Genomic DNA, 26,391 nt, shown 5'->3' with positions numbered 1-26,391 from the left:
AGGGTTGGCATGGAGAAGTCAAGCTGGTGCCTACAGAGAGCCATCACTATTGCTGACTAATATTCATACTGGTGCAAGGAGCTCTGCATGCTATCAGAGAAGGGCAAATACTAACCCAACTACAAACCTTTCATTCTATAGTGGTGATCTGCCTTCAAGCCGTGCTGGTGCAAGAGTGGAACAAAAGTTGTGTGAACAACCAACAACTATCTAATTGGACTTAAGGACCCCTCTGTGAGATGGAACCCATGCCTATACTGCTCAGGTAGCCTAGAACCTGATAGTCGTGGATGCAGGGGAAAACCAAATACTACTGTTCTTCCAAAGGAACACAGCAATAAAAGGACCCTAATGACATCCTGCTATACTCATAGATCAGTGTTCTGTTCAGTCATCATCAGAGAAGCTTCCTACTGCTTCCTACTGCACAGATGGGAACAAATACAGAGATCCAAAGCTAGACAATATGCAGAGAGTGAGAGGCCTTCAACTCACAGTCCTAAATGGGATGTCTCCATAAAAATCTCTCTTCTCAGGCCTCAGGGAACTTTGTGGAATAAGAGGTGGAAAGACTGTATAGGGATGGAAGACAGCAAGGAAATAAAGTCTTCTATATACAACAGGACTGACACACATATGAACAGAAACTGTGGTAGCATGCACAAGGCCAATATGGGTCCAAGCCAGATGGGGTCCCAGAACTGAGAAGGGGAGTGAACACAACCTACCGCCCCCCCAAGCCTAAAAGTTTTTCCAGCTGCTAACTACTCACAAAGGAATACTTTTCTTCAAAACTCAAAGGAGTCTCACTAAGCATACAAACCACACTTAAGGGCAGGTTCCAGGTGCAACAGGAGATGCCAGCACAAAACCAACTCAATGGTGTTTTTGGAGGGTTTTTTCTGTCTCATCATGCTTTATTTTGACATTCTCTCTCTCTATATATATTTTAATGTTTAATTTTAAATATATTAAATATAGATAAAAGATTATATATCATATGTAACACATAATAAGCATATATTAAATAAATTATATAAAATCATTAATATATTAAACATAATTATAAAAATATAATCAATATATTTTAATATGCATTTTGGTTTACCTTACAGGTCTTTGGCTTATATATTAAGCTATCCAGTTTTGTGTTTTTATGGTCCTCCTGTGTGTGCCAATGTATATGTCTCTGTGTCTATATGTGTTTCTGTGTTTTATCTTTGGCTCTTTATTTTCTTTTCCTGTTTCTTTTTTGCCTTATTTGCTTGTTTTTATTTTATCTTTCTATTAGTATTGTTGTTATTTAGATGCCTGTTTGTTTTATAGTGAGAGAGAGCAAGAAAAGGTATGAATTTGGGTGGGTGGGGAGGATCTGGGAGGAATTGGGGAAGGGGGAAACCTAATTAGAATGTATTATGTGTATATATGTTTATATATACATTTTTTCCAATAAAAATGGAAAAACAAACAAAAGAATAACACCAAACCAAACCAAATCCTAAAGGAAAACAATCCTTAGTGAAACAAATCAGACTACTGAGTGTGCCCAGCTGCAGTCGGCTATTCTCAGCTGGCAAAGACATTCATTTCTTCTCCTTTCAGGGTTCATTATTCTAAATGCTTTTGATTAGAAAAATCATGTCTTGTAGAACTTAATTACCAAAATTTATTTCGACTTTCCTATTATTTTAAATGATCTGCTTATTATTTAGGTCCCTATACAAATGGGTTAGTAAATACTTGGGACCCTATGTTTTATGACCACAAACCTTTCATATTCCTGACAAGGAAATTATGCAGGCAGTACATAAACACAATAGCATATAACTGTAACTATACCCTTTAAAATGTAAGTTATATAAAGACAACATATTTAAGAAGTAGCTAGTGGATTTACTTTCAATGTGAAGTACAACATATGTAGTAGCTATATAGATATATGTGCATTAATAAATGTGAATGGTTTTGAAAGACATCATCAAACATTGAAACTGCAAAGCGCATACAGTGAACTTTTGTTCAGAGCAATGTTAAAGCAAACCAAGCAAATGGCACTTCCCTGACTCCCTCATTTCATACTGTACTCCTCCGCTCATTTCTACCTACACCATTGTTCTCTATTTCAATTAGTTTTGATATTCTACAGCTTTGAGCATTGTTATGTTATACTTACCTATCCACTCTAGACTGGGAAAGGAGGCCATGGGGACACACATCATATTGAAAAGTATCCACTGAGAACTTTATATATATCCTTTAGGATTTGTCAAAACATTAAAGTTTCCCTCCTAGGCAGCACATGAGATTCACAGTTCATTAAATAAACACTAACTTAATTATCCTACTTTGATCTAGTGGTAAATATAGGCTTATAAATATGCAGAACCAAAAGAAGAGGGCAAAGAGGTACTCAGGAACCAGTAAGGGCAATGCCTGTTAATTGTATGAAAACTTAATTTAGTGGTTTTGGAATATTTGTGCCATGTCTACAATTTAAATGAAATACATCTCATTTATGATATTTCATGGGGCCTATACAGATTACAATTTCCTAATTTTAAAATGTTTATTAAAATAAAATGACAATTCACAAATGTGGCTGTAACACATACAACATACCTGCAGGTGTGGTCATCACTTACACTTGCAATTTCATGGCCTTCCTTGGGATGGAACACCAAGTCATTAATGAAATCTGAATGACCCTCCAAAACCTGGAGGAGAAAGAGATCAGTAAGGAAGCACGGCCACAATCCATACTATCTATCTCTATCTAATATTTTCACTTCATAATTTTCCCTCCCTCCCTCCCTCCCTCCCTCCCTCCCTCCCTCCCTCCCTCCCTCCCTCCTCCCTTCCTCTTTCCCTCCCTTTTTAAGGTTTCTTAAGAAAGGGTTTCTCTGTAGCTTTGGAAGTGGTTCTGGAACTAGCTCTGTAGACCAGGCTAGTCTCAAATTCACAGAGATCCACCTGCTTCTGCCTCCCAATTGCTAGGATTTAAGGCGTGCTCCACCACCCAGAGTACTTTTCTCTATAAATATATTTTTAAAAAGCTGCCATTTTAAAAGTATGATTTATATAACCACTTTCCTAGAAGGTTATCTTGGAAAGAAGTCAATCATTCAACACAGTCTTTCTTTTCTAGTATGTATTTCTTATAGAAACATACTATTTTTTTTTAACTAAATTGGTTCTCATAGCACCTCCATGCTCAGTTATTACATAAAGTTCAAATAAAAACTGAAGTTGTGAAAACATCTACTTAAAACTTTCCCACCTTTATTGAGTTCTCATTAAATTAATTATATATTTAAGGACATACACACTGTAAATGATTATAGCAACAAAGCCAATCAAGCCATCATAAGTTTTTATGTTCACTTACTTTACTTATGTGTATTGTAAGAACACCTAGGACCTAATCCCTTAGCAAACTTTAAGAAGAGTATTAACTTTTGTAATTATCAGTGCATATATCATGTTCTTACTCCCTTCACCATCACTCTGTAATCCTGCCTAGGCTATTCTGTACTTAATAATTGTCCCTTGAAGTTATATTTCATTTCATCCTTACCACTTCCATCTATAAACTCCCCTCTTACTTGCTGTTCCTAGCATCTGTAAGTGTTACATTTATTAACTAGCTTCTTCTAACAACCTAGTTACTAGGGTTTATAATAGTGTAAATGAACCCTAAATTGTGGACTTTAAAGAGATGGTGAATCATAATCGCCAGCTTTCCTGGATCTTGAGTTAACTAAGACACAGGCCATTGGACTGAAGGAAGACCTTCCCCCAGAGTGGCTGGCAGTAGATATAAGTGGTCCAGGAAGAACCATCATTGCCTGTCAGCCTGCCTTTACTGCTTACTGGTGTCCAGCCTGCTGCTGCTGCTGCTGCTATCCCTGTTCTTTACTGACATAAGAGTCCCCATATTATCTCACTGAGAATCTTTTAGGCCTTCAAGACTACTGGGACTGCTGAAGTGTAGAACTTCACTGAACAACAGCGTTTCCAGCCTCTTTACCACTGCTGGATGACCCTGCTCCTACTAGTAATGCCAGTCAATTTAATAAATCCACTTTTATAAAATATATTCATTATACTGCTTTTGTTCCTCTAGAGAATTTCTTACTAATCCAACAGCCATTAAGAAGTCATTTTAAATCATAAGTACAATTAAAAAAGCAAGGAAAATGAACAGACTTTTAACATTTCTACTTATTGTACTCGTCAATATACCTTATATTCATTTTTATCTTGAAGATCTGAAGTAAATAGTCTAATCTTCATATCAGCAGCTGAGGTACAAAATCTGAAGGAAAAAAAAGCAAACAAATCCATTTTTAGCTTTTGTAAATTGAAGTCCTTCCTCTATGCCACCTTTGCCTCTAAGTCATCAAACCTTATCAAAACTCATGATGCTTTTTGGGATTGGTGGTGGTAGGGGCAGGAGTTATTGCAGTATGCACTAGAAAGGTTACATCCATTAAAGAAAGGAGCAGATAAATGCAATGTTTTATTCTGGAACACACAAAATGTTAGTACGTTCTGGATTTGTGTCTTATTAAACACAGAATTTCATATTAAGCTGGCATGGAATACCTTGCATTCTCTACCTTTCTCTGAATTTCTGCTACTTTAGGGGTTTACAAGTCATCTTTTAAGAAGAGCAAAGATGATGAGCAATCTGCTCTCTGCTACTATGAAAGAAAAACAAGCAGGGAGCAAAGGAGCAGCAAGTCAGGAAGAGGGCAACCAAGCAAACAGCACATGCATTACCAACTAGGACTTTTTTTATGTGTAAACTAAAACTGGACAGTGAGAGATTCTAAGTCATACCTTAGCAATTTACAGAGCCCACTATGCAGTTGCAGTCACAAAGAAAATTCTATTTATTTCAGATACTCTAAGTAAAGCAAAAAATACAGCATATGACTATACTCATATACAATTATATATAAATCTGGGGTATCCAACTTCTTGGCTTCTTTCTGTCTTGAGGAAGACATTAAATATGTAAATATTAGTAAAAAGCTAATGAGTAAACAAGTCTGTGTATAACTTTTATGATATCTGCTGCCACAGACAAGCAAGAAGTCTTCACATAATAATCGTACTTACGAAGTACCTGCTTGCAGAGTCTTAAAGCCATCAAGCAGGTTCAAGTTTGTCACCATTCATAAAGAACATGGGCATATCTAGGTAACATAACATAATTTCCCATTTCTTATTATGAAAGAAAAAGGGCAACAGTAAACAAACAGGACAACTGACATTGTATTTTGAGAAACCATTGTGTCAATATTTGGTTTGATAGAAGGAGCTACAGTTCTCAGTGTATTATCAAGATGTTTGGCAGATATCCTCTTTTGAATTTTACTACTGGTGGTCTATAGTTTTAAAAATAGTGGCCCAAAACATAGGCCAAAAAAGTGATGACATGAATGGGTGTGAAGTAAGGGATATTTGTCTCTAGAAAGATGGGATTTACAGAGTCTAGTTAAAAAAAAACGCTGGTAAAGAGACATGTCCACATTTTAAAGTGAATGTCAGATTGCAACTCTATGCCTTCCAACTGAAAATTGGACAGTAACATACCATGTTGGTGTTTTCTTTACTGTCGACTTTATAGAATTTAGAATTATCACTGAAACAAATTCATGGGCATGACTGAAGTTACTCTAGATCACCAAATAAGCAAAGCTATTTCCTCTATCATGATAACACCAAGTGTCAATGGTAAGACAAAACAGCATTGGTAATCACTGTGTTTCACTCTCTCTGTTGTCACTCAGAGTACACTGACATCTGATGGTGCCAACTCATGTGTTCACACTTGGAAGACAATGCATCAGAAGCCACATGCCACTGGAAAACTGAATCATGAATGCATACAAATAAAAGCATACTCTTATTTATTTTATGTGGCAGTATGTCACAAAGCTATCATCTACAAAGTTCCTGCTTAAGAACTGCACAATTGAGTTACCTGGCCCCCCTCATTCACAATGTTTGATTTACGTCTACGAGTTTGTGTTGGGCCTGCTTCACAGCTATCCTGGGCCATATGCAGCTCTTGGGCTGTGGGTTGGGTACTCCTGACAGCAATGAAAAGAGTTTTGATATAGAAATAAGTTTTTCTTTTTATAGTCATGTTCCTTCTAAATTTACACATTGAGAATGTACTATCTTTACATTAAAATGTAAAATTTATTTGAAAACAATAAATCTATGCTGTCAGCTTGCTCTAAAATACTCTTTAAATTATATAAATTCCAAAAAGGATTTGAGGCAGCTTACCAAAAAAACAACAACAACAACAAGAAACAAAACAAGAAATAAACAAACAAAACCTGTCAACAACAACAAAAAAGATAAGCTATTGTAAATCCACTGACACTCTCCCTGGGGAGCAGAAATGAGCCTTCATCCAGTGGCTGATGGAAGCAGAGGCAAACCCTGAACTGGACTCTGGAACCCAGTTGCAGAGAGGAAGGAGTGATGAGCAAAGAGGTCAAGACCAGGCTGGTGAAACCCACAGAAACAGCTAACCTGAAGAAGGGGAACCAGCATAAGACTGATCCAGACCCCCTGAATGTGGGTGTCAGCGAGAAGGCCTGGGCAATCTATGGGGCCTTTGGTAGTAGATCAGTATTTATCCCTGACATAAGAAAGGACTTTGGGAGCCCATTCCACATGGAGGGATGCTCTCTCAACCTGGACACATGGGGAGGGCCTAGGCCCTGCCCAGGATGCTATGACAGATATTGGGGATCCCTCATGGAGGGCCTTATCTTCCCTGGGGAGCAGAGGGGGAGATGGGAGGGAGGGTTGATGGGGGGTTGGGGAGGAGAGGAGGGAGAGGGAACTGGGATTGAAATGTAAAAGAAGCTTGTTTCTAATTTAAATTAAAAAAAAAAAAAAAAAAAAAAGAGTTGAGGCTCAGAAGCCTCAAGCCTGTCACAAAAACACATCCTGTGTGATTCCAATGATGAAGTAACAACAGGCAAAACTAAGTTCTGGTCACAGAATTGTAATTAATGGCTGCTGTGGAGGGGAGTAGTGTTTAGGTATTAACTGGGAAGGAATACAAAGAGCTCCTGGGGGGATATAGAAACATTGTCTACTAAAAGAATACAGGTTAAAAGAGCTGGGGTTGCTGCTCAGTTGGTAAAAATTGCCTGCTTTGTACATGAGAAAAACTGAATTCACTTTCCAGAACTCATGGAAGGCATGAGTTAAACATGTCAGGCACAGTGGTATGTGCTGCACCCCCAGTGCTGGGAAGGCATAAGGAGGAGGGTCCTCTGCTCTATTTGGCCAGTAAATCTGGGCTACCTGGTGAGCTCCAGGGCAATGAGAGACCCTGAAGTGGATGGTATTACTGAGGACATCCAAAACTGTCCACCAGCACCTGCACACATAATGCACAACAGTATATGCACACATCAAAACTTATGTGTGTGTTGGTATGTGAGTATGTGTAGGTGCCTGTAGAAGCCAGTGGCATCAGATCCCCCTGAAGCAGGAGTTACAGGAGGCTGTGAGCCACCTGATATGGGTCCTGAGAACTGAATTCGGGTTCTCTACAAAAGCAGTTTATGCTCTCAATTCTTGAGCTCTCAATTCTTGAGCTATCTCTTTAGTTCATCAAACTAAATTAAGAGATCATTAAGAGATCACAGTTTAGATATATGTTGTTCCCTAATTAAAAATTAAGTTAGTTCAACAGTAGCTAACTTAAATTTAGTAAGTACTGTTTTCTAAAAGACAAATCTTTTAGCTTTGACATTTGCAGGAAACAAGATCAGGGATTTGTGACACACCATACATAACCTAGTAAGGTCTTGGCAGGCATCAGTACTTGCTTTTTCTTAAAAGCAACTGTTATTTTGTAAAAATGTTTTCACCATAACTGAAGCCCATTTCCTAAACTAGTGATGTATTTTCAGCTAAACATGAAACTACGACCTGAGTTGCACTACTCTTTCAAAAACATGTTATTTTAATCAAGTAGCACTTGTTTTTACATTTATTTTGTATATGCTTGTATGTATAACCAATGGCAGATATGTGGAGGCCAGAGGACAACTTGCTGGAGTTAGTTAGCTTTCCTTCCATCAAACAGCTTCTGGAAATTGAACTCAGGTGGTTAGGTTTGGTGGCAAGTACGATTACCCATTGTGCAATCTTGGTGGCTCTTAGATAGTACTTTAATTCAAAAGTACAGAATCTATGAGGACTTTGAATGATTCTGATGAAACTCAGGTAAAGAGATTTGTAGTTTGGATCAAACACACGGTCAAGGCTTCAGCCACAAATCTAAATTGCAAAGATGATAATCCAATCGCCTAAGGTCATGGAAAATAGGCATGGAGCATTTATACTGCTCCATTGACATGTTTAAACTTACTTGATTACTGGAGGCAGTGAATCGAGTTTGGTCTCTGGGCTCCAGGCTATGCCATCAACTCGGACTCCGTGGTGAAATGTCCGTAGTGTTTTGTACTGAATTCCTTCAATGTCTGCTTCTTCCTCCTAAATGTATAAAGTAAATGTTTTAACGTTATGAAGACAATAAAATACTCTGAATATCATCTTAACCAATAATTTATCATGAGGCATGCATATGCTTTTGAAGAGTATAAAAGAAAACTAGATATCGAGATCATATTAGTTTATGGAATTAAAAAAAAATATCAGGGGCTTGAGATGTGGCTTTAATATTTGTCTAACATGTACAAGGTGCTAGGTTTGAACCCCAGTACCCTGGGGGAAGGGCAAAAGAAATGTAAATGAACAAACAAAAAAGTTGTCAAGCCTCAGTTACAAAGAAAGACAAAATGTCCCTTAGGTAAAACAAAACAGTAAACATGTTATACTTCACCTATGAGACATTTTATTTTTAGCAGTAAATACATTGCATAACAACTTTTAAAAAACTGAGATGGTTTCGAAATCAGTCTTCTAGGTAAATGAGTTGTTACACATAGATTATCAACTGATAGAAAGATAACTGAACATATACTGAAATTTTATGTGGAAGATCCTTTGAATGACAATTCATGCTTCCAAATCAGTGTTATTTTCATAGAGTATTATATATTCACAAAATGTTGTAATTTACCTGTGCCACTATAAGCTCAGAATAGTGAATATAAAGGTATACTGATTAGGATACTGGCTCATGATAATACATAGAAAAATAGAGAATTAACCAAAAAATTTCCAAGAAAGAAATGTAGTAAAGGAAGACATTTAGCCGTCTTCCAAAATAATTGCTAATCTCCTAATTCTTAGACTTACAAGAATCAATTTATGTATTCTTTACACGTTTCACAGTATACTCTCATCTATACTTGTGCTGAATCCCAGTTGATGTACTCATTTCTGCAAGACAGTTTTGAGGTCCTAGCAAAGTCATTTCACAGCATCCTACCTATGTCTTTACAAATTCAAACTACTTGAAAATAACTTTAAATTTTGTTAACTTAAGTTAACAAAAAGTTTTTATATTGCAGGGCGTTGGTGGCACACGCCTTTAATCCCAGCACTCGGGAGGCAGAGGCAGGCGGATATCTACGAGTTCGAGGCCAGCCTGGTCTCCAGAGCGAGTGCCAGGATAGGCTCCAAAGCTACCAGAGAAACCCTGTATCGAAAAAAAAAAAAAACCAAAAAAAAAAAAAAGTTTTTATATTAATCAAAGAAGTAAATAGAAATACACAATACACTTAGTGAGAAAAGAAAAAAAAATGACAAACTTTATTACTTTATCATTTGTGTACATTACAGCTGTTCTGCTAACAGGTATGCCAAGGCAGTAGCCACTGAGCAGTTTAAAATGGAGTCTAAGAGCCTAATCACAGCTGACTTCACAGCCTGACTTAGCTCTGTTTTTCCTACACTTTATAAATCTAAAAATGAATTTTTATATAAAAACACATTATTTTGCTACTGTAGCAAGAGTGATGAAAAGCAGGTCCTATATTTGTTACTTAAATTAGATATGGAATTATTGAGCCGTCAGAGGGATAATGAAATCACAGGGACTGCACAGACTCAGCTCTATGTGGTAACAGGAAGCTTTGCCCTGCCCCTGGCATTACTGTCTGTTATTGAGCTAGCCGATGAAAAGAGCAGTGTGTGTGTGTGTGTGTGGTATAGACAGAAATGAATGTTATTTTTGGTTCAGTTCTGGGTGTAGGCAGTATTGTATAGGCAGGAAATTAAGAAACTTTGGAAAACTTGTTGTAACAGAAATGATTATACAAGGCTCCAACAATTTGAGGTTGAGGAACAGCCCAGTTGGTGGAAGGGCTATTAAAGGATTTGAAAGTGGATAGTCCTTTCTACCATACCCATTAAGAGCCACATGCAGAATTTCAGTAAATTAAAGCTGTTTTATCTAATGCAACTCTTATTTAGTGCTTTCATTTTTATTCAAACATCTGAAAAAAAATTAAAAACAGAATAGCTCTCTGAACATTTCCAATGAAAAAGAAATAGCTGCTTTTGGGAGAAGTAGATTGAGTAGGAGATAGGGCTACTAGAGTTCTTAACATTAAGCCAGAGTGTCTCCATGTAAATTCTTCTTAATACCCTAGTTCTGTCTCTGGAAGTGTAGAGAATAAGATTAATTTAGTGATGGCAAGCCTTACCATAGCAATCTCTACTAGGTAAACACATTCAGAGCATAGTTAGCACCAGTCATGAAGCAACAACTGCACACAAATGGAGGTGATAAGTCAAACTTTGCCAGTCTAATACTTCTTCCGTATGAATTTTAAACAATTTTAATAAGGCTCTGAAATTTGTTGTCAAATATACTATTTCCTTTTAATCAGAGTATAATGCTGACAAATAAAGATTATTATATAAAACACTATCAATTTGTAGAGAACTGTGCTGTCTGAAAAGGTAGCTACTAGCCATATAGAACCTAAAATATTTGAAATGCAGCCTTACTTCATACGGTATAAAATATATACAAAGAACTCTATTAACTTAATATCAACTATAGAATTAATAACCTTTATATTGATTGTATATGAAGTATTTTAGTTACCTTAGTTAAAATATTTAAAATTAATCCTCCCTTTAATTTTTATTGTATGTGAATGCATGTGTTCGTGCATGGGCTATATATAATCCACATGCTGAAGGCAGAGGACAACTTTTAGGAGCAGATTCTTTTTTTCCCACCATGTGAATTTCAGGGATTGAATTTAGGTCATAAGGCTTGGCAAGAAGTGCCTTTACCCACTGAAATATCTCATGGTCCTACTTTTACTTTATTACCATAACATTTAAACTTATATTTGTGGCTCATATTATATTCTAACTAGATAGTATTTAATTAGCTCTGTTTGGCTCCCTATTGTGTTGACTCAGGTTAATACTCAGGTACTAAAATTTCTAAGTCATAATTCACCCTTTCCAGTTCTAAGTCTATTGTCTTAAGACTTACAGTCATCTTTATTAAATTTTTGTTTGTTTGACTTGGTCCAATCTATTTAACAGTGTTTGGATCTGAACATTGTTTGGCATACAAATGAAACTCAATAAATACTTGCTAAATGAGGTTGGTTATTCAAAGGATTAAGGTATCTTTTTGTTTCATTTTCTCCACAAAAATAAAGTACTTGCCTAAACCAACACTCTCATTCAAGTCCAACTGGAGACTTCTTTGTTTCTCAAGAAGGGACGAGCTGTGAAACTTGATCCTCACTGGTCATTTGTAAAGAGGCTTTTTACAAGAGGTACTGCTTTAAGGATCTCTTTGGGGAAAGGGTCTTTACCAACTTTTTATTTTCAAATTTCCTGGCCCTTAGTATACTCATGACTTTTGGACAAATGTGTAAAGTCAACAAGCCTACCATTGTCCACCATTTCTATTCATATTTCTGGATACTTTAAAAGGACAGCACAAGATTCGGAAAACTGTTCTGCTGAAACTCAAAATTTTCTGTACTTAGTGTTCCCTGATAATCTTACAATGAAGACTGTTCTTTTCTGATAATATTGGTTCGATTTATACAAATTGTTTCTTACAAGGTATGAAATTGGGTGATATGAAGCTTGAAGGTTTTAGGATGAAAGAATGGGAACATCCAATAGCACTTAGGCAGATAAATGAGAAAAGTAATTTGTTTTGGGTCTCCAAGGGCAAATTAATGAAGATAAATTCTTTGGAATATCTGAATTATTGACTTAATTTGAATGGAAACAGAATGTGTTTGAAAGAAGAAAAGAACTAGGTTTAGAATGAGGTCTAATTTTTGTTTTCATTTCTTAGTCATGCAATCCCCTAAACATTTTTTAATAGAATGGAAACTCCATGAGGAAAGGGGCAGTCGAATTTAGTTCTATCTCTAATGTTAAGAATAGAATATGATTTGTGTTGATTATGTGTTAATAAAAAAAAAACCCTATTGTTTTCCCCTTAATTTGGAAGTAAGGCCTACTTTGGTACTCTCACAAATCTGAGGAGCAATAAAGACAAGTCTTTCTAACGATACAAATACTTTATGCATCTCCCTTCTCGTTTTTGTCATTTTCCATTCTCTCCTTATTACTTATTTTCTCTAGTTTTCCTTCTCCTAATTTTTCTCCCTTCTTTCCTCCACTATTTCATAACTGAACTTAAACTAAATGTATTTATCAGTATTTGGAAACGCAATTCTATGTCTACATCTATTAATTTAGAAAGCAATGACAGCAATTCAACTATGTGGGTTGCTTAACTTTTCTGCAAATTAGTGGCCCACGTTAGAGAAACAGTTTTTAATAAGCCCTTCTTATTAAAGACAATGCTACATTATTTGGCTGAGTCACATGACTTTTGATTCTGACAGTCCAGGTGAACTTAGGTCAAGGATCACAGAAATATAGTTCTTAAATATTATTTTGGTAAACAAAGAATTGCAGAAACTTCAGAGGGTTGAATCTTCCCTGCTAAGCATCTCCTACACATAACCTAGGTTTCCTGTGAGAAAACATGGAGTCTCTTGGAAGCAATTTTTCTTTGAAGATTAAATATGAGGGTGTGACTGCTATTGCCCATATCAACTACAACTAAAATTCTCATATGGGTTACAATGTCAAATGTCTTCTGGGAACTTTATACCCACTAACTCACTACACCTCACAAAACACAGTGAACACCATATTCCTCACATTTAGAGAAGAAAGGTTAATTACCTAATGAAGGTTTAATGGCTAATTATAGCCATTCAAAAGTGCATGTCTAAGCTCCAGAATTCACAGAGGGCTATAAACTGCCTGCTGTAAATGTAATTCTATACTTTGATATTCTACATATATGCTGTAGATACAAGAAAGTGTGAAAGCAAATTAATAGGAAAACTGAATATTATTATGAAAGCTAAAATTCTTTGGAAGAATTTTTTTTTTTTTTTTTTTAGAATTTCAGCATCACCCTGTTTCACATAACAGGGAAATTCAAACTAGATTGCATTTAATTGGACTTACTAACACATGTAACTACAAGTGTGTATGTTCAGCCTTTATAAGAATATTCCACTACTAATCATTAGGTGAAGGAAGAGCTTCATATTTTTCATTTGCATCACCTATTTAATGTTTACACAAGTCCCAATCACTACTCCTGGGAAAGTTTTTCTCTATGGATCATCAAGTCATTTTTTTCTTGTATTTAAGTGCAACATACTTTTAAAAGTTTAGCTCTGGTTTGTATAAAATGTTGTTATTGATAAAATATTGTCACCATCATTCTGGGCAGTTTGTGGACTAACCTGAAATGTACACATGCCAATAACCACATAATTACTGCCACCATATGCAATTAGATTTCCTGAATCCCCACTCTCAAAGGGATTAAATTCTACCACATGTACATAATCTTCACAGTCCACAGTGTAGGCAGCATTTCTTGTAGCATCTTGCTTCATCGTGTATCTCAAAACTTGAGCAGTTGTAAGAACCAAATAGCCTTCTATTGTATGTCACGAAACTGTGGATCACAAACAAAATTGAAGACAGTGTTAGCCATTCAATATAAGAATCAAAATAAGGCCAGGTATTCCAATATCTGAGTCAGCTCAAAAGAGAATTCTGCTTATATTAACTAACATACACATATATTTATATATTTGGCACTTGAAGGCTGAATAATTTTTAACAGACTCGTAAAATTATTAGGTAACAGAGATACAGCACTACTTGTAGATGGCATGTTTTGCATTTTACTGACATTATCATACCTACGAGTTCCATACTACTACCAGGCATGTTTTGCATTTTACTGACATTATCATACCTACGAGTTCCATACTACTACCAATACTTACCATTTCGCCTAAGAAATTTGCCAAGTGAATAAAAGGAGAAAGAATTTAAAAGACTTAGTACGTATTGGGCCCAAATGCTAGAGAAAGCACTTGCCTTTCCCAAAACTATGCTATATTGTTTTAGTTATATAACTTCTAAGGTTCCAATATGTGACACTCTAGCCAAATCCCCATCAAGTGAGGTGAGCTGTAAACACCTACCCAGTCTAAAGAGACAAGGAGCCCAAGACCCTTTGAGAGATATTATGATCCAGCTATCGTTACAAATCAGCGTTAACCCATGCAATAAAAGGAGCAGATACAAAATACAGGACCTGGAGTAATGTGTGATATCAATGTTATAACGCCAGTCACAAGCCTCAACTTATTTGCAGTGGGATAGGTAGTGTGAACTGTAGACATAAGATTCCCCACAAGAGAGTAATTTCAAATTGTTAATTAAAACGAGGAGTCATCCTAGGTGCAAAACGAACACATTAAGTATCTTTGGAGTATCATGTTGATAGCCTTAATAAATGAGCATTCCAGACTGGACACGTGTTACGCGTGACCAGCAGAGGAGAAGTCCAAAGAGCAGAGAGGTTTAGGACGTGCCAAGGATTCGTCTCCGCCAGGTCCCTGGAGCCTGGTGTCAGCATTCTTAAGGCCTCCCTGGAAGGCAGTCCCTCAAGTGTGCTCCCACGCCTCTCCGGAGACACCCCACTCCCACCGCACGAGGTCACAGGGAAGGGTCCCCGGGGAAGCCGCCCGAGCCGGCGGCCCCAGCCCTCGAGCTCCATACGCACCCAAGGCACAGAGGCAACCCGAGCACTGCTCTCCCGGCTGGGGGCGGCCGCGGCGCTCGCTCGCCGGCTCTGCTTCCGGGTCGAAGGGCGAGCGCGGCGATTGGTGCCTGGGTCCTGCCGCGAGATTTGAAATGGACGCTGAGGCCATTCAAACACCCGCTGTCTAGCATCCTGGCTGAGCTGCTCCTCCCTGGGCTCGCACCCCCGGCTCGCTGTCCTAGGTGAATCTCGCCTTTTCTCTGTCTGCCCTTGGGTCTCACTGGGAGCGGTAACTCGGGCTGCTGTTTCGTGAAGGCGTTTCGATGACAGTAAAGGGACTTGTGCCAGTCAGCGGTGTTGTCCGTGCAGCGGCTCCGCCCTGACTTGTGGCCTCTCTGAGGCCAGCTTCACTGTGTCTGGTGCAGAAGGACCTGGGAGGTCGCCAGGGCTCGCTGTCGCTTTTAGTCCCTTAGCCCGGCGACAGACCAGGGATCTGTCTAGATACACCGCCACGTGCAGACTCCCATTTCCAGAATTTCTGTCAGCTGTTGCATCCTTCAAAGGGACATTCAGGACCAGACTAGGAGGGTCACAGTGCCAACTGTCATCTTTTTATGGAGTATTTTCTAAGGACCAGCAATAAGAAAGTTGTATGTTTATTTGATTTACTGATGCCTCATAATTTTGTTAAGTAGATATTACCGTCTCATGTATGGACTTGAAGAAATTTATGCTCGTCACGATGTACACCTAACGTATGGATGTGGTAGCAGGGATGCTGAGCAGTGTTGCGCTCTCTCACTTTACCCTCCAGGGACAATTTCTTGTCTCAGAACTTCTGCTCCAGTTCACCTTAAATTCAGTTTTAAAAGAAGAGTTTATTACTTTTGCCTCTTCTTTCCTCACTCCTCTATATAGTGCATTTCATTGGGTATGCATTGTCTCATTAATTCTTCACCACAGGTTGGGAGATAAGAGCAGAGGGTGAGGCATGGTCCGGATTTCTAAGGGATAATACTTATACCTAGGCAGCCCTGGAAAACCCGAGGCCACAGCAGATGTTGGCAAGCCAGCGTGGTGCCTATTTGTGAATAGCCAGTTCTTGAGCTAAACTTTGTTTTACATGTTTAAATGGTTGGCGGAAAAAATGAAAAGAGAAAATTTTGAACTGCCGAAAATTACATAAAACAGGTTTTTGGTGTCCAAAAATAAAATAAAATTTAGTGGGGTCCAACAGTGTTTACTTGTTTGTGCGTTGTTCCTGGCTGCCTTTATATGACAAGGTCATATAAAGGTAAGTGGATATGACAGGTAAAAGGTAAGTGCATATGACACCCAATGTCTCAAATATTTAGTATTTGCCTCCTTTCAAAAAGTTGTAGAAGCCTGGATGAGACTTGGCTTTCTGACACTGACAGTAATGCTCTTTCAACTTTAACTCAAAACTGTAGAAATTCATGATGCATGATCATAACTAATGTGCTTGGCATTGCTATAAAACCACATATAACTACATATGTAGCAATGTCTTTTACTTTTCCCCAAACTATATGAGATACAAACTTCTTTCATTTTCACTACAAGGAGGTTGAGGCAGGGAGCAGTGGTATAACTTGGCTAAGATCTCATAGCTTAGGGTGTGATAGAGCCAGGGATTCAGGGCGATCTAGTTCTAAGTGAATTTTTATTTCTAGAAGTCTAAACATATACCACCTTAAAATAATACCAATAGGTAGTATTTTACCAAAAATTTACTTCGGGCAAAGTAATGTCATTGATGATAGCTCATGCTTCTATTACCTCTTCATTTCAAGAGATAAATGTGTTACTTTTAAGAGACAGAAAACTCAGCGATGAAGATTACTGATTTTGGTCATCTACTTCCTGTTTAAATTGCATCTCCGACAATGATTTATTATTTCACAAGTGACATGTGCCTCTTTTAAATTGGACAGGTCTGAGATACATCTGTATCGCTGTAGTATTCACAGCCAAGTTTATGTGGCTGGAGCACCTGCTGGACAATTATGAGGACAGGGACTCAGAGGCATGCTCTGTTCAGCAACATGCACCAAAACCTCCAGACTCAAGGGAATTCGGTGTTCACCATGAAACGTATATAGTTTATAAAAACACTTCAGCACAGTCAAATACTCTTAATGGAAACTACTGAAAGTCTACATCTCTAGAACCTTGCTGTATTAACTCTTGCATAAACCTCTTTAGGCTTAGGCTTAGAATTCTCATGATCTCATAGTCTTCTAGTCACATCAAGTCATAAGACTGTTTCAGATTCAAATGGGTAGAAAAGTAAACCACTTTTGGGACAATACAAGAATGAGAGGACTCCCTGCCCCCCCCCCCACCATTCTCCACTTATATTTTTCTAAAAAAAAAAAAAAAAGAAAAAAAGAAAAAAAAACTACCTTAAAATACAGATTTAATTTGCAGAATTTGCATGTCTGTTTTATGTGAATTCAAAATTGAAGGTTAGATTTTTGTTATTTCAAAAGATTTGGCTTAAGAAAACTAAAGTAGAAGAAAATATGATTGGGCAGAAATTGTATTATTATGTTTTCCTAAATTTAATTAGAAGCAATGTTGGTAAGTATGAAATGACCTCTCGTTCACTACTTATTTTTCTTCCTAACCATGCTTGCTTACACATGTTAAATGTTAATTTCCAATTAAAACAAGTCACTTTAACATTGTGTTCTGTTCTACTTTAGGAGAATGGCTGTGCTCAATCAGATGTCTGTCTTGGGCATGATTAAAGAGTTTAGGAGGAATTGGCGTGCCCACTGTAACTCTGAAAGAACCACTTTATGTGGTCCAGACTCCATGCTCTTGGCACTGCAGCTTTCCATGGCTGAAAACAACAAGCAGGTTGGTAAACTATATTTAGTTTAACTTTTTTAAAACTCATTTTTACTTGCTGCCTTTTGTAGTAAACTTGAACCTCAAGTACATCATTTTTTTTGCAATATTTGCCGTCCTATAATAGGCTGTGTCAAACATTGCTTCTGGAACTTTGTGGGAAAAATAGCATATGTATATGAAATGATTTATTAAATTATTTCATGTGTATAATTTGAACATGGAATGTGTATATTTGATATTTAATGAAAAAATCATAAATCATTAAATCTGTAATTCTCATGGTTATATATATTTACATATATGCACATATATATAATATTTCTATTTAATAATTCTTCCTTTGTTCCCTAAAAGAAGCTCTAGAGGAGCACATATACCTTTTATTCAGTATAATGCATTTTATGTCTAGTTTCAGCACTGTTGTATAGGCTATGTATTCTTAATCAGTTTATAACTGGGCAGTGGTGGTGTACACCTTTAGTTCTAGCGCTCAGAGGCAGGCAGATCTCTGAGTTCAAGGCCAGCCTGGTTTACAGAGTTAGTTCTAGGACTGCCAGGGCTACACAGAGAGACCCTGTCTCAAAAAAACAAACAAAAAATCCTTTTATGCATCAAAAACATTTGGGAAGTCTTAAAAAAAAAATACTAGCCCTTTGGAGCTTTGTGGCACAGGCCTGTAAACCCAGCTACTCTGAAGACAGACAGCATGATCAGAAGTTCTAGGACTATCTGTACTAAATAGTGAGTTCTAGGCCAGCCCATGACTTGGACCTTTGAGACTCCATCTCAAAATAAATGGTAAAAAAGAGCTGGAGAAAGCTCATTGATAGAATTCTTCCCTTGTACATGGGAGGTGCTAGTTTCATTCTCCAGTACTACCAACCAATCAACCAAAAAATTAAATAAACCCAAAGTTGTTGCCCCAATCCAATCTTCACTGGCTTGCTAGAAACTACCTTTTAGAAAATCTCTACAAAATGATTCTTTTGGAGGTAGCTTGGGCCCACTGACCTTGCACTAGAGATGGTTGTGGGGTAAATGCAGGCTAGGGTGATAAATAAAGGCTTCTTGTGTTTAGATAGACACCCTAGACAGAAAGAGAGGAAGATTTAGGGAAGGGATAAAAGAAGGGGAGGGTTTAGAAGAGGGGGATTATTAGTTCTGAAGTAGATTCAGGGAGATCAAGATACTGACGTGACTATGGAAGAGTAGATTGGCTTTAGTACCTTGGGATGGATAGTGAAATGATGTTCTTAGGAATTACTTTAATCTTACATATCAGTAGTTAGTTTCCAGACTTCTAGATTTCACAGACCAGTGCATTTTGAAAAAGTATTAGACATTAACAGAAGATAAAAACCACTTAGGAAAAAGGAGAAAAAAACCCAGTTGATATATAATATTCTTGAAAAAGGAAAATTATGTTCTCATCCTCGCTCCCCTTTCCCTTACTACCCCCATGCCCCCAATTTCCCTTCCCATTGTGATCCATGTGCCCTCTTAGGGTCTTCCTTGTTACCTAGTGTCTCTGGATATATCCATAATCTTGTGGATTATGGTTTGATTATCTTTTGCTTTACATCTAATATCTACTTATGAGTGAATACGTACTGTGTTTGTCTTACTGAGTCTGGGTTATGAGCAAGGAGAAATCTACAGAGACAGCTGAACTAAACAAGTGGGAACTCATAAACTCTAGACCAGCAGCTGTGGAGACTCCAGGGGACCGAACTTAGCTCTCTGTATATGGGAGACAGTTGTGAAGCTTGGACCATCTGAGGGACCCTTGGCAGTAGGACCATGATACAAACCTGGTATGTGAGCTAGCTTGTTGGAGCCTACTCCCTGTGGTGGGATGCCATGCTCAGTGGCAGTAGGGCCACAATACAAACTTGGTACGTGAGCTAGCTTGTTGGAGCCTACTTCCTATGGTGCGAAGCCATGCCCAGCCTTAATGGATGGGAGAGGGACTTGGCTCTGCCCCAACCTATTGTGCCAGACTTTGTTGACTCCTCATGAGAACCCTTAGCCTGAGGAGGAGTAGACTCGGGGGGCGGTTAGACAAAGAGGGGTGGGAGGGAGAACTGGTTGGAATGTAAAATGAAATTTAAAAGGATAAATAAATTTTTATTAAAAAAAGAAAAAAGAAAATTACTTTAATGCTTACAAATTAGGATGCCTATAGTCTTACATCAAAGGATAGTGTGTTAGTTATCTTATTTTTCCTGTCATTGTGACATATACCCCAGGAAGATAAAGGGATATACGAACTTACTTTAACTCATGGTTTTCAGGTCTTAATTCAGTCATTTGTTCTTGCACCATTACTTCAGGGCACATGGTAAGGGATAGCATCCTGACAGTGAGACTACTCAACTCAAGATAGACAGCAGGCAGACAGAAAGGGACCTTCAAATCATGCCCCAGTGACCCATTTCCTCCATCTTGGCCCCATCTCCTAAAGTTTCTAGCACTTTCCAAAGTAGTGTCACATATTGGAGGTCAGGTGTTCAGTGCATAAATCCATGGGAAAAATTCCATATTCAAATTCTAACAACATTGCCTTTGCATGGAGAGTTGAAAGTTTTGCATATTTAAACTAGTTTATAGATAATTTTGAATGGAGAAGAATTTGGCAACTTATATCTTATGTATTTGTTAAAAATGTTGAGTATTTATTATGTTTATTATTATAAACATTGGAAACAACAATTTAGGAACTCTCTGATTGTGTTAGTTTGAATTGGTGCCCATCGACTTGTGTTTGAATGCTTGGCCCATAGGGAATAGCACTATTAGGAGGTATGGCCTTGTTGGAGGAAATGTGTTTCTATGGTATGGGCTTTGAGGCCCAGTGTAGCTTAGACTCTTTTCTGCTGCCTTTGGATCAAGATGTAGAACTCTCAGTCCTCCTACAGCACTATGTCTGCCTGCATGCCACCATGTTCCCTGCCATGACACTAATAGACTAAACTTCTGAAACTGTAAGCCACCCCAATTAAGTGTTTTTGTTTATAAGAGTTGCTGTGGTCATGGTGTCTCTTCACACCACTAATACCCTAAGACACTAATGTTACAAAGTTAATATTGTGGAAAAAAGCAGCTGCAACTCAAGACAGAAGTATTTTAGATTAATACATGCTTTGGGCATATAAAGATGCAAACTAAGGAGTAATAGGGGTTGAGGTGGAGAGGTTGTGGCAGTTTTAAGAGCAGGAAAAGCTTTGTCTGGGAAGTACCATTAAGGCAAAGATGGGAAGAGATAGGAAATTTTACACAAGCTGCTGTAATTAGCCCCTTAAGTTTCCCAAACATGCCAGGAAATCCCCACCTTGAGGATCCTTGCATGTGCTTTTCTTGTTAGTCCTGCTTCAGCTTGGCAGGTTGCAGGCCTGCATTTGCAGACACAGCTCTTTATTTTAAGCATTGACTATGTTCTAGGCATTGTGCTAAGTGTTGGAGTTAGAATGGTGAGCTGGGGTATTGAATTCTGCTTTATAATTCAAAGGTGAAGAAGACATTAAGCAGATAATTATGCAAATAAATACAAATACTAGCTATGAGAAGTATATGAAGCTCTGAAGCCAAGTACTTGATTTGGTAAGAGAGATAAAGATGATGATGAGATTGGAAGAGACAAAAGCACAGATTTTCCTGGGATATTGTTTGCTAGAAATGTCAGAAGTTACCAACATGACTGTCTAAACATGACCCTAACAGGGACAATACCAATAGATATGCTAATGTGGAATGGACAAAGGTCATTAGGGCCTTCATAAAATGGTCAGTCCTGAAAAGATATATACATGTAACATTATACAGACTGAACAGGTTGTATTTATATATTTAGGAACACACACACATACACACACACTCCCCTCTTAAGAACAATTAAAAACAGACCATCATTTTGTAAGAAAGTGGTGGAGGATTATACTTGGAGGGGGGAAAGGAAAGGGGAAAATGAACACATTTCATTTTTTTTTTTTACAGCTTTTCTAAAAGATGTGAGATGAAATCTCATTGTTTTAACTGACAATTCATTGATTAGCTAGTTGTTCATTTCATTTCCCAATCTGGAATGATAGACAGGGCTAATTGCCCAGCTTTACCTGGTGCCTGTATTCCAACTTGGGGCCTCAACCTTGCACAGCAAAAGCCTCACCACTGCCCCATATCCACATTGAGGACCTTTGATTTCATGCTATGGCAAATATTTTTGACTTCATTGGGGAGCACTTACTGTTTGGCCTTCTCTTTAGAAATGGTTTCACAGTTCAAATCTGTCTGGCAATTATTCTATAATAGGATGTTTATCATCTTATATAAGGTGAAAGCATGTTACTTATGTTTCATTGCATGAAACAAAGGCACTTAATAACTTCATACAAAGCAATTATTAGAGTACCATGCTAAAAGGTTAGATTTGAAGATGATGTAACAAGTAAGAATAAACAGATTTAACAATTATACATTTATCTATAATCATTTCAAGAATTATTTTACCTGAAAAGGGGAAAGAGACAAAAACAGATGTACAATCTTATTTTGTAACCAGAGAAACAGAGTTGGGGGTGTCTTACATAACCAAGCTCACAGAATTAATTAACCAATGCTCTTTTCTCTAATGCTACCAAATGAAGTCAAATTAATTAAAATTTTAAATTTTATTTAAAAGTAGAGCCATCATAAACTAATTTTGATATATAATCAGAGTACAACTGCTGTTGAAATATGTAATTCCTCTAGATAGTGTCCTTTAGGCATGACAGGGAAACTGCACCCTGAAATCTTAACAATACGGTTGTTTGAATGTGACTTGCATAATTATGACACGGACATGCCAATGTGGATGAGGGGGAAATTCCAAAAGTCTCTTCCCTAGATGAAGAGCTTCAGGCAGTCAATGGCATTTAAGAGAGGGATAATCAATTTTCTTCAGCTTGTCCTATATCAAGTGGTTATCCCTGAATACATTTACATTGAAACAATGCTAAATGGACTTATTAGGTTATGTATACATATGTATGCTATCTTAGGGCTTCTATTGCTTCGATGAAAACACCATGATCAAAAAGCAAGTTGGGGAGGGAAGAGTTTACTTGGCTTACACTTCTATATTGCTGTTTATTATTGAAGGAAGTCAGGACAGGAACTCAAAGAGGGTGGGAACCTGGAAGTTGGAGCTGATGAAGCGGCCATGGAGGGATGCTGCTTACTGGCTTGCTTCCTAGGGCTTACTCAGCCTGCTTTCTTATAGAACCCAGGACCAGCAGCCCAGGAAGGGAACCACCCACAATTGGGTAGACCCTCCCCCACCAAACACTAATTAAGGAAATGCCTTTCAGCTGGATTTTATGGAGGCATTTTCTCAGTGAAGGCTGTCTTAGATAACTGTAGTTTGGGTGTCAAGCTGACATGAGACCAGCCAGCACATATATACATGTAAAAATAATAAAGATGAGATCATGAGTTTGGGAATGCACGGGAGGAATTGGGGCAGGGGGCAGGAATAATGTATATGTAGTGTTTATGTATGAAACTGAAAAAGAAGTGTAATTCCTATACTTCTCACTTTGTCCTTATGAAATATGACTCATGTCCATAAGAGAATTAAAGAACTGAACATATTGAACTTGCTGCATACGTTGGTCAGCTGGCATATGTTTTCATAGCAACCAAACATCTGATTTGACCACTTACTCTTTCAGTCAGTTGTTACTGGTTTGAATCATAGAATATTCTGTCATGATGGGCACCTAATGAAAACTGACATCTGGAATGCCTTTTTATTTGGCTTTAAAACATTTTTTACAATTCCAGTATGAACTCTTTTTAATCTAGTAATATATAATAAGGTCATGAACGTGCATAATTTCACTTTAACTATCTTTAGTCAACAGAATGAAAATAAGTTGTATGTTGACTTTAGGGAAGAAATCTTAATTTTTTTCTAAGTATAAAGGATTGTCATACTAAACCAATTTTAGAGAATTTTGAAAAAAATCAATTTAGTGTTGAAACTCATTGAATTTGTTTTATATCATTTAAAGGTGTACTCGATTATAACCTTCAAGGAATTGGGAAGTATTAAAATACCTAATTTTTGATATGGTGCTGGGAAATTATCTGGTTTATAAAGTTTGAGAATTAATGGTAGGGATCATTGAGCTAGCTTCGTATATTATAGTTGACTTAAATATTCCCGACATAACAAGCCTCTATCCTAAGACAATAGGGATAATTCATGTCTCAGTATTGATAAGTAAAGAGTTAAGTTTTAAAAGACATTTTAAACATGTTTTAAATCTAGATTTCAAATAACAGATATGACTGGCTATCATAAAAGATATAAAGATACAATTTTTTTTTTTTTTATCCATCCTGGCTCTGAGAATTTGTTGTGTCTGCCTGCAGCAGGAGTTTGTACCCAATGTTGGCTGCTCAAGTGCCAGCTTAACAGCAGGGCTTCTTAAAAGAGCCACACCTCTGTATGCTGAGCCTACTGTATGAGAGACCACTTTCTCAGGCCCTATATAGATATTCGAGCTTCACATTGGGTGCCTTACATAGCAGTGCTTTCTCACTGGGACAGCCAGCTCACAAATAATGACACAGAGACTTATTGTTATGAATGCTCAACCTTAGCTTAGGCTTGTTCCTAACCAGTCTTATAACTTAAATTAACCTATATTTTTTTTGCAGATTTTTTATTTGAATTAGAAACAAGATTGTTCTACATGACAATCCCAGTTCCCTCTCCCTCCCATCTTCCCCTACCACACCCCCCACCCCAACTAAAACCCTACCTATCACATATCCTTTCTGCTCCCCAGGGAGGGTGACGTCTTCCATAGGGTGTCATCAGAGTATTGTATCCTTTGGGATAGGGCCTAGGCCCACCCCTCTGTGTCTTGGCTCAGGGAGTATTCCTCTATGTGGAATGGGCTCCCAAAGTCCACATCTATGCTAGGGATAAGTACTGAACTACTACAGCAGGTCCTGTAGATTTCTGAGGTTTCCTCACTGAAACCCATGTTCCTGGGGTCTGGATCAGTCCCATGCTGGTATCCCAGCTATCAGTCTTGGGAGCAAGAGTTCCCTGATGTTCAGGTCAGCTGTTTCTGTGGGTTTCACCAGCCTGGTCTGGACCCCTTTGCTCTTCACTCGTCCTTCTCTGCATCTGGATTCCAGTTCAGTTCAGTGATTAGTTGTGGGTAAGATACAGATTTTTAATAATTCAAATATATATATTATATGTATTGATTTCTTTGTATTATTTTTGATTAAGTAAGATTCAGTTCCAGAGAATAACAGTTGCTAACTATTTAATTACCTATCCATCTTTAAAAGAGACTATGATAAAAGTTTTAGTGTTAGCAGAAACTGGAAGAAACTTAACCGTGGAAGGCAGCACATATTACATTTCACAGACCCACATATGGATACTCAAGTATATTTGCTATTCATGCTGAATTGAAAATGAGAAGTTAGGATTTTTTTAATGAGTTAAGGCTGGTGTTTTTTGGAAGTTGCCATTATTAATATCTTGCATGTTATGTGGGTGAAAATGCATTGAATAATAAGCAAGCCTTTAGCATGTCTGGTGAAAATTTATCATGTGGCCACCCAGGAAAGCTTTCATTCTTAGATAAGTATTGACCTGCAGTCTGTTGGCAATGGTATTGGATCTCTTATCAACTACATACTCATGTAGTTAGATTGCAGAAGCCAAAAAGTAAAAGAATAAATTTGCCTGCTTATGGCATCTGAGTACTCATAGAAAGAATCATAACTTGATTTTTATCCCTTAGTTATTATAATTTAGTGTATTTAGGACCAGGGAAGAAACAAAAATCTTTGCAGGCCCTGAGTTTTACAGTGATACATTTCTTCCTCTGTAATAATGACAAAAAAATAGAAGTCATAAGAACACTATGACTGAATTTCAAAGCCAGAACATGGAATATATTTTGTTATGTGTGAATTCATCATGGCATTGGGAATATAAAGTAAGAGATTAAAAAACACTTTAGATAAGTTTATCATGCACCCAACCTTTTCCTTTGAGTAAAAGATACAATGGACAGGTTCCCTGGCCCTGATTGGGGACTCCTGACTCCAGAGGTCTGCTCATGGGAACTGAATCCCACTTAATCAAAAATAATACAAAGAAATCAATACATATAATATATATATTTGAATTATTAAAAATCTGTATCTTACCCACAACTAATTACTGAACTGAACTGGAATCCAGATGCAGAGGACGAGTGAAGAGCAAAGGGGTCCAGACCAGGCTGGTGAAACCCACAGAAACAGCTGACCTGAACATCAGGGAACTCTTGCTCCCAAGACTGATAGCTGGGAAACCAGCATGGGACTGATCCAGACCCCAAGAATGTGGGTTTCAG

At 37.6% G+C, this 26,391-nt stretch overlaps 2 protein-coding genes across 4 annotated transcripts in view; one reads left to right on the top strand and one right to left on the bottom strand.

The window, feature by feature from the left end:
* Positions 1-15,208, bottom strand: part of Nup37 (nucleoporin 37) — a 33,708-nt gene extending 18,500 nt beyond the window's left edge. Inside the window, exons 1-5 of the mRNA XM_027392559.2 lie at positions 15,119-15,208; positions 13,779-13,996; positions 8,417-8,541; positions 4,243-4,315; positions 2,620-2,714 (exon numbers count right to left, since the gene is read on the bottom strand). Of these exons, the coding sequence (XP_027248360.1) occupies positions 2,620-2,714; positions 4,243-4,315; positions 8,417-8,541; positions 13,779-13,934 (449 nt within the window). The 5' untranslated portion in view covers positions 13,935-13,996; positions 15,119-15,208. The remainder of the gene's footprint in view (positions 1-2,619; positions 2,715-4,242; positions 4,316-8,416; positions 8,542-13,778; positions 13,997-15,118) is intronic.
* A 10-nt stretch (positions 15,209-15,218) lies between these two features.
* Positions 15,219-26,391, top strand: part of Parpbp (PARP1 binding protein) — a 48,233-nt gene continuing 37,060 nt past the window's right edge. The window contains exons 1-2 of one of the 3 annotated variants that reach the window (XM_035450632.1): positions 15,219-15,339; positions 17,827-17,983. In XM_035450632.1, the coding sequence (XP_035306523.1) occupies positions 17,831-17,983 (153 nt within the window). In that variant the 5' untranslated portion in view covers positions 15,219-15,339; positions 17,827-17,830. The remainder of the gene's footprint in view (positions 15,340-17,826; positions 17,984-26,391) is intronic. The other 2 variants (XM_035450631.1, XM_027392557.2) reach the window with 2 other exon arrangements.

The sequence above is a fragment of the Cricetulus griseus genome, assembly GCF_003668045.3.
Source record: "Cricetulus griseus strain 17A/GY chromosome 1 unlocalized genomic scaffold, alternate assembly CriGri-PICRH-1.0 chr1_0, whole genome shotgun sequence".
In the NCBI taxonomy this organism is placed as follows: Eukaryota; Metazoa; Chordata; class Mammalia; order Rodentia; family Cricetidae; genus Cricetulus; species Cricetulus griseus.
Note: the sequence above shows the minus strand (reverse complement) of the source record. Positions and strands in the feature narration are given on the sequence as shown.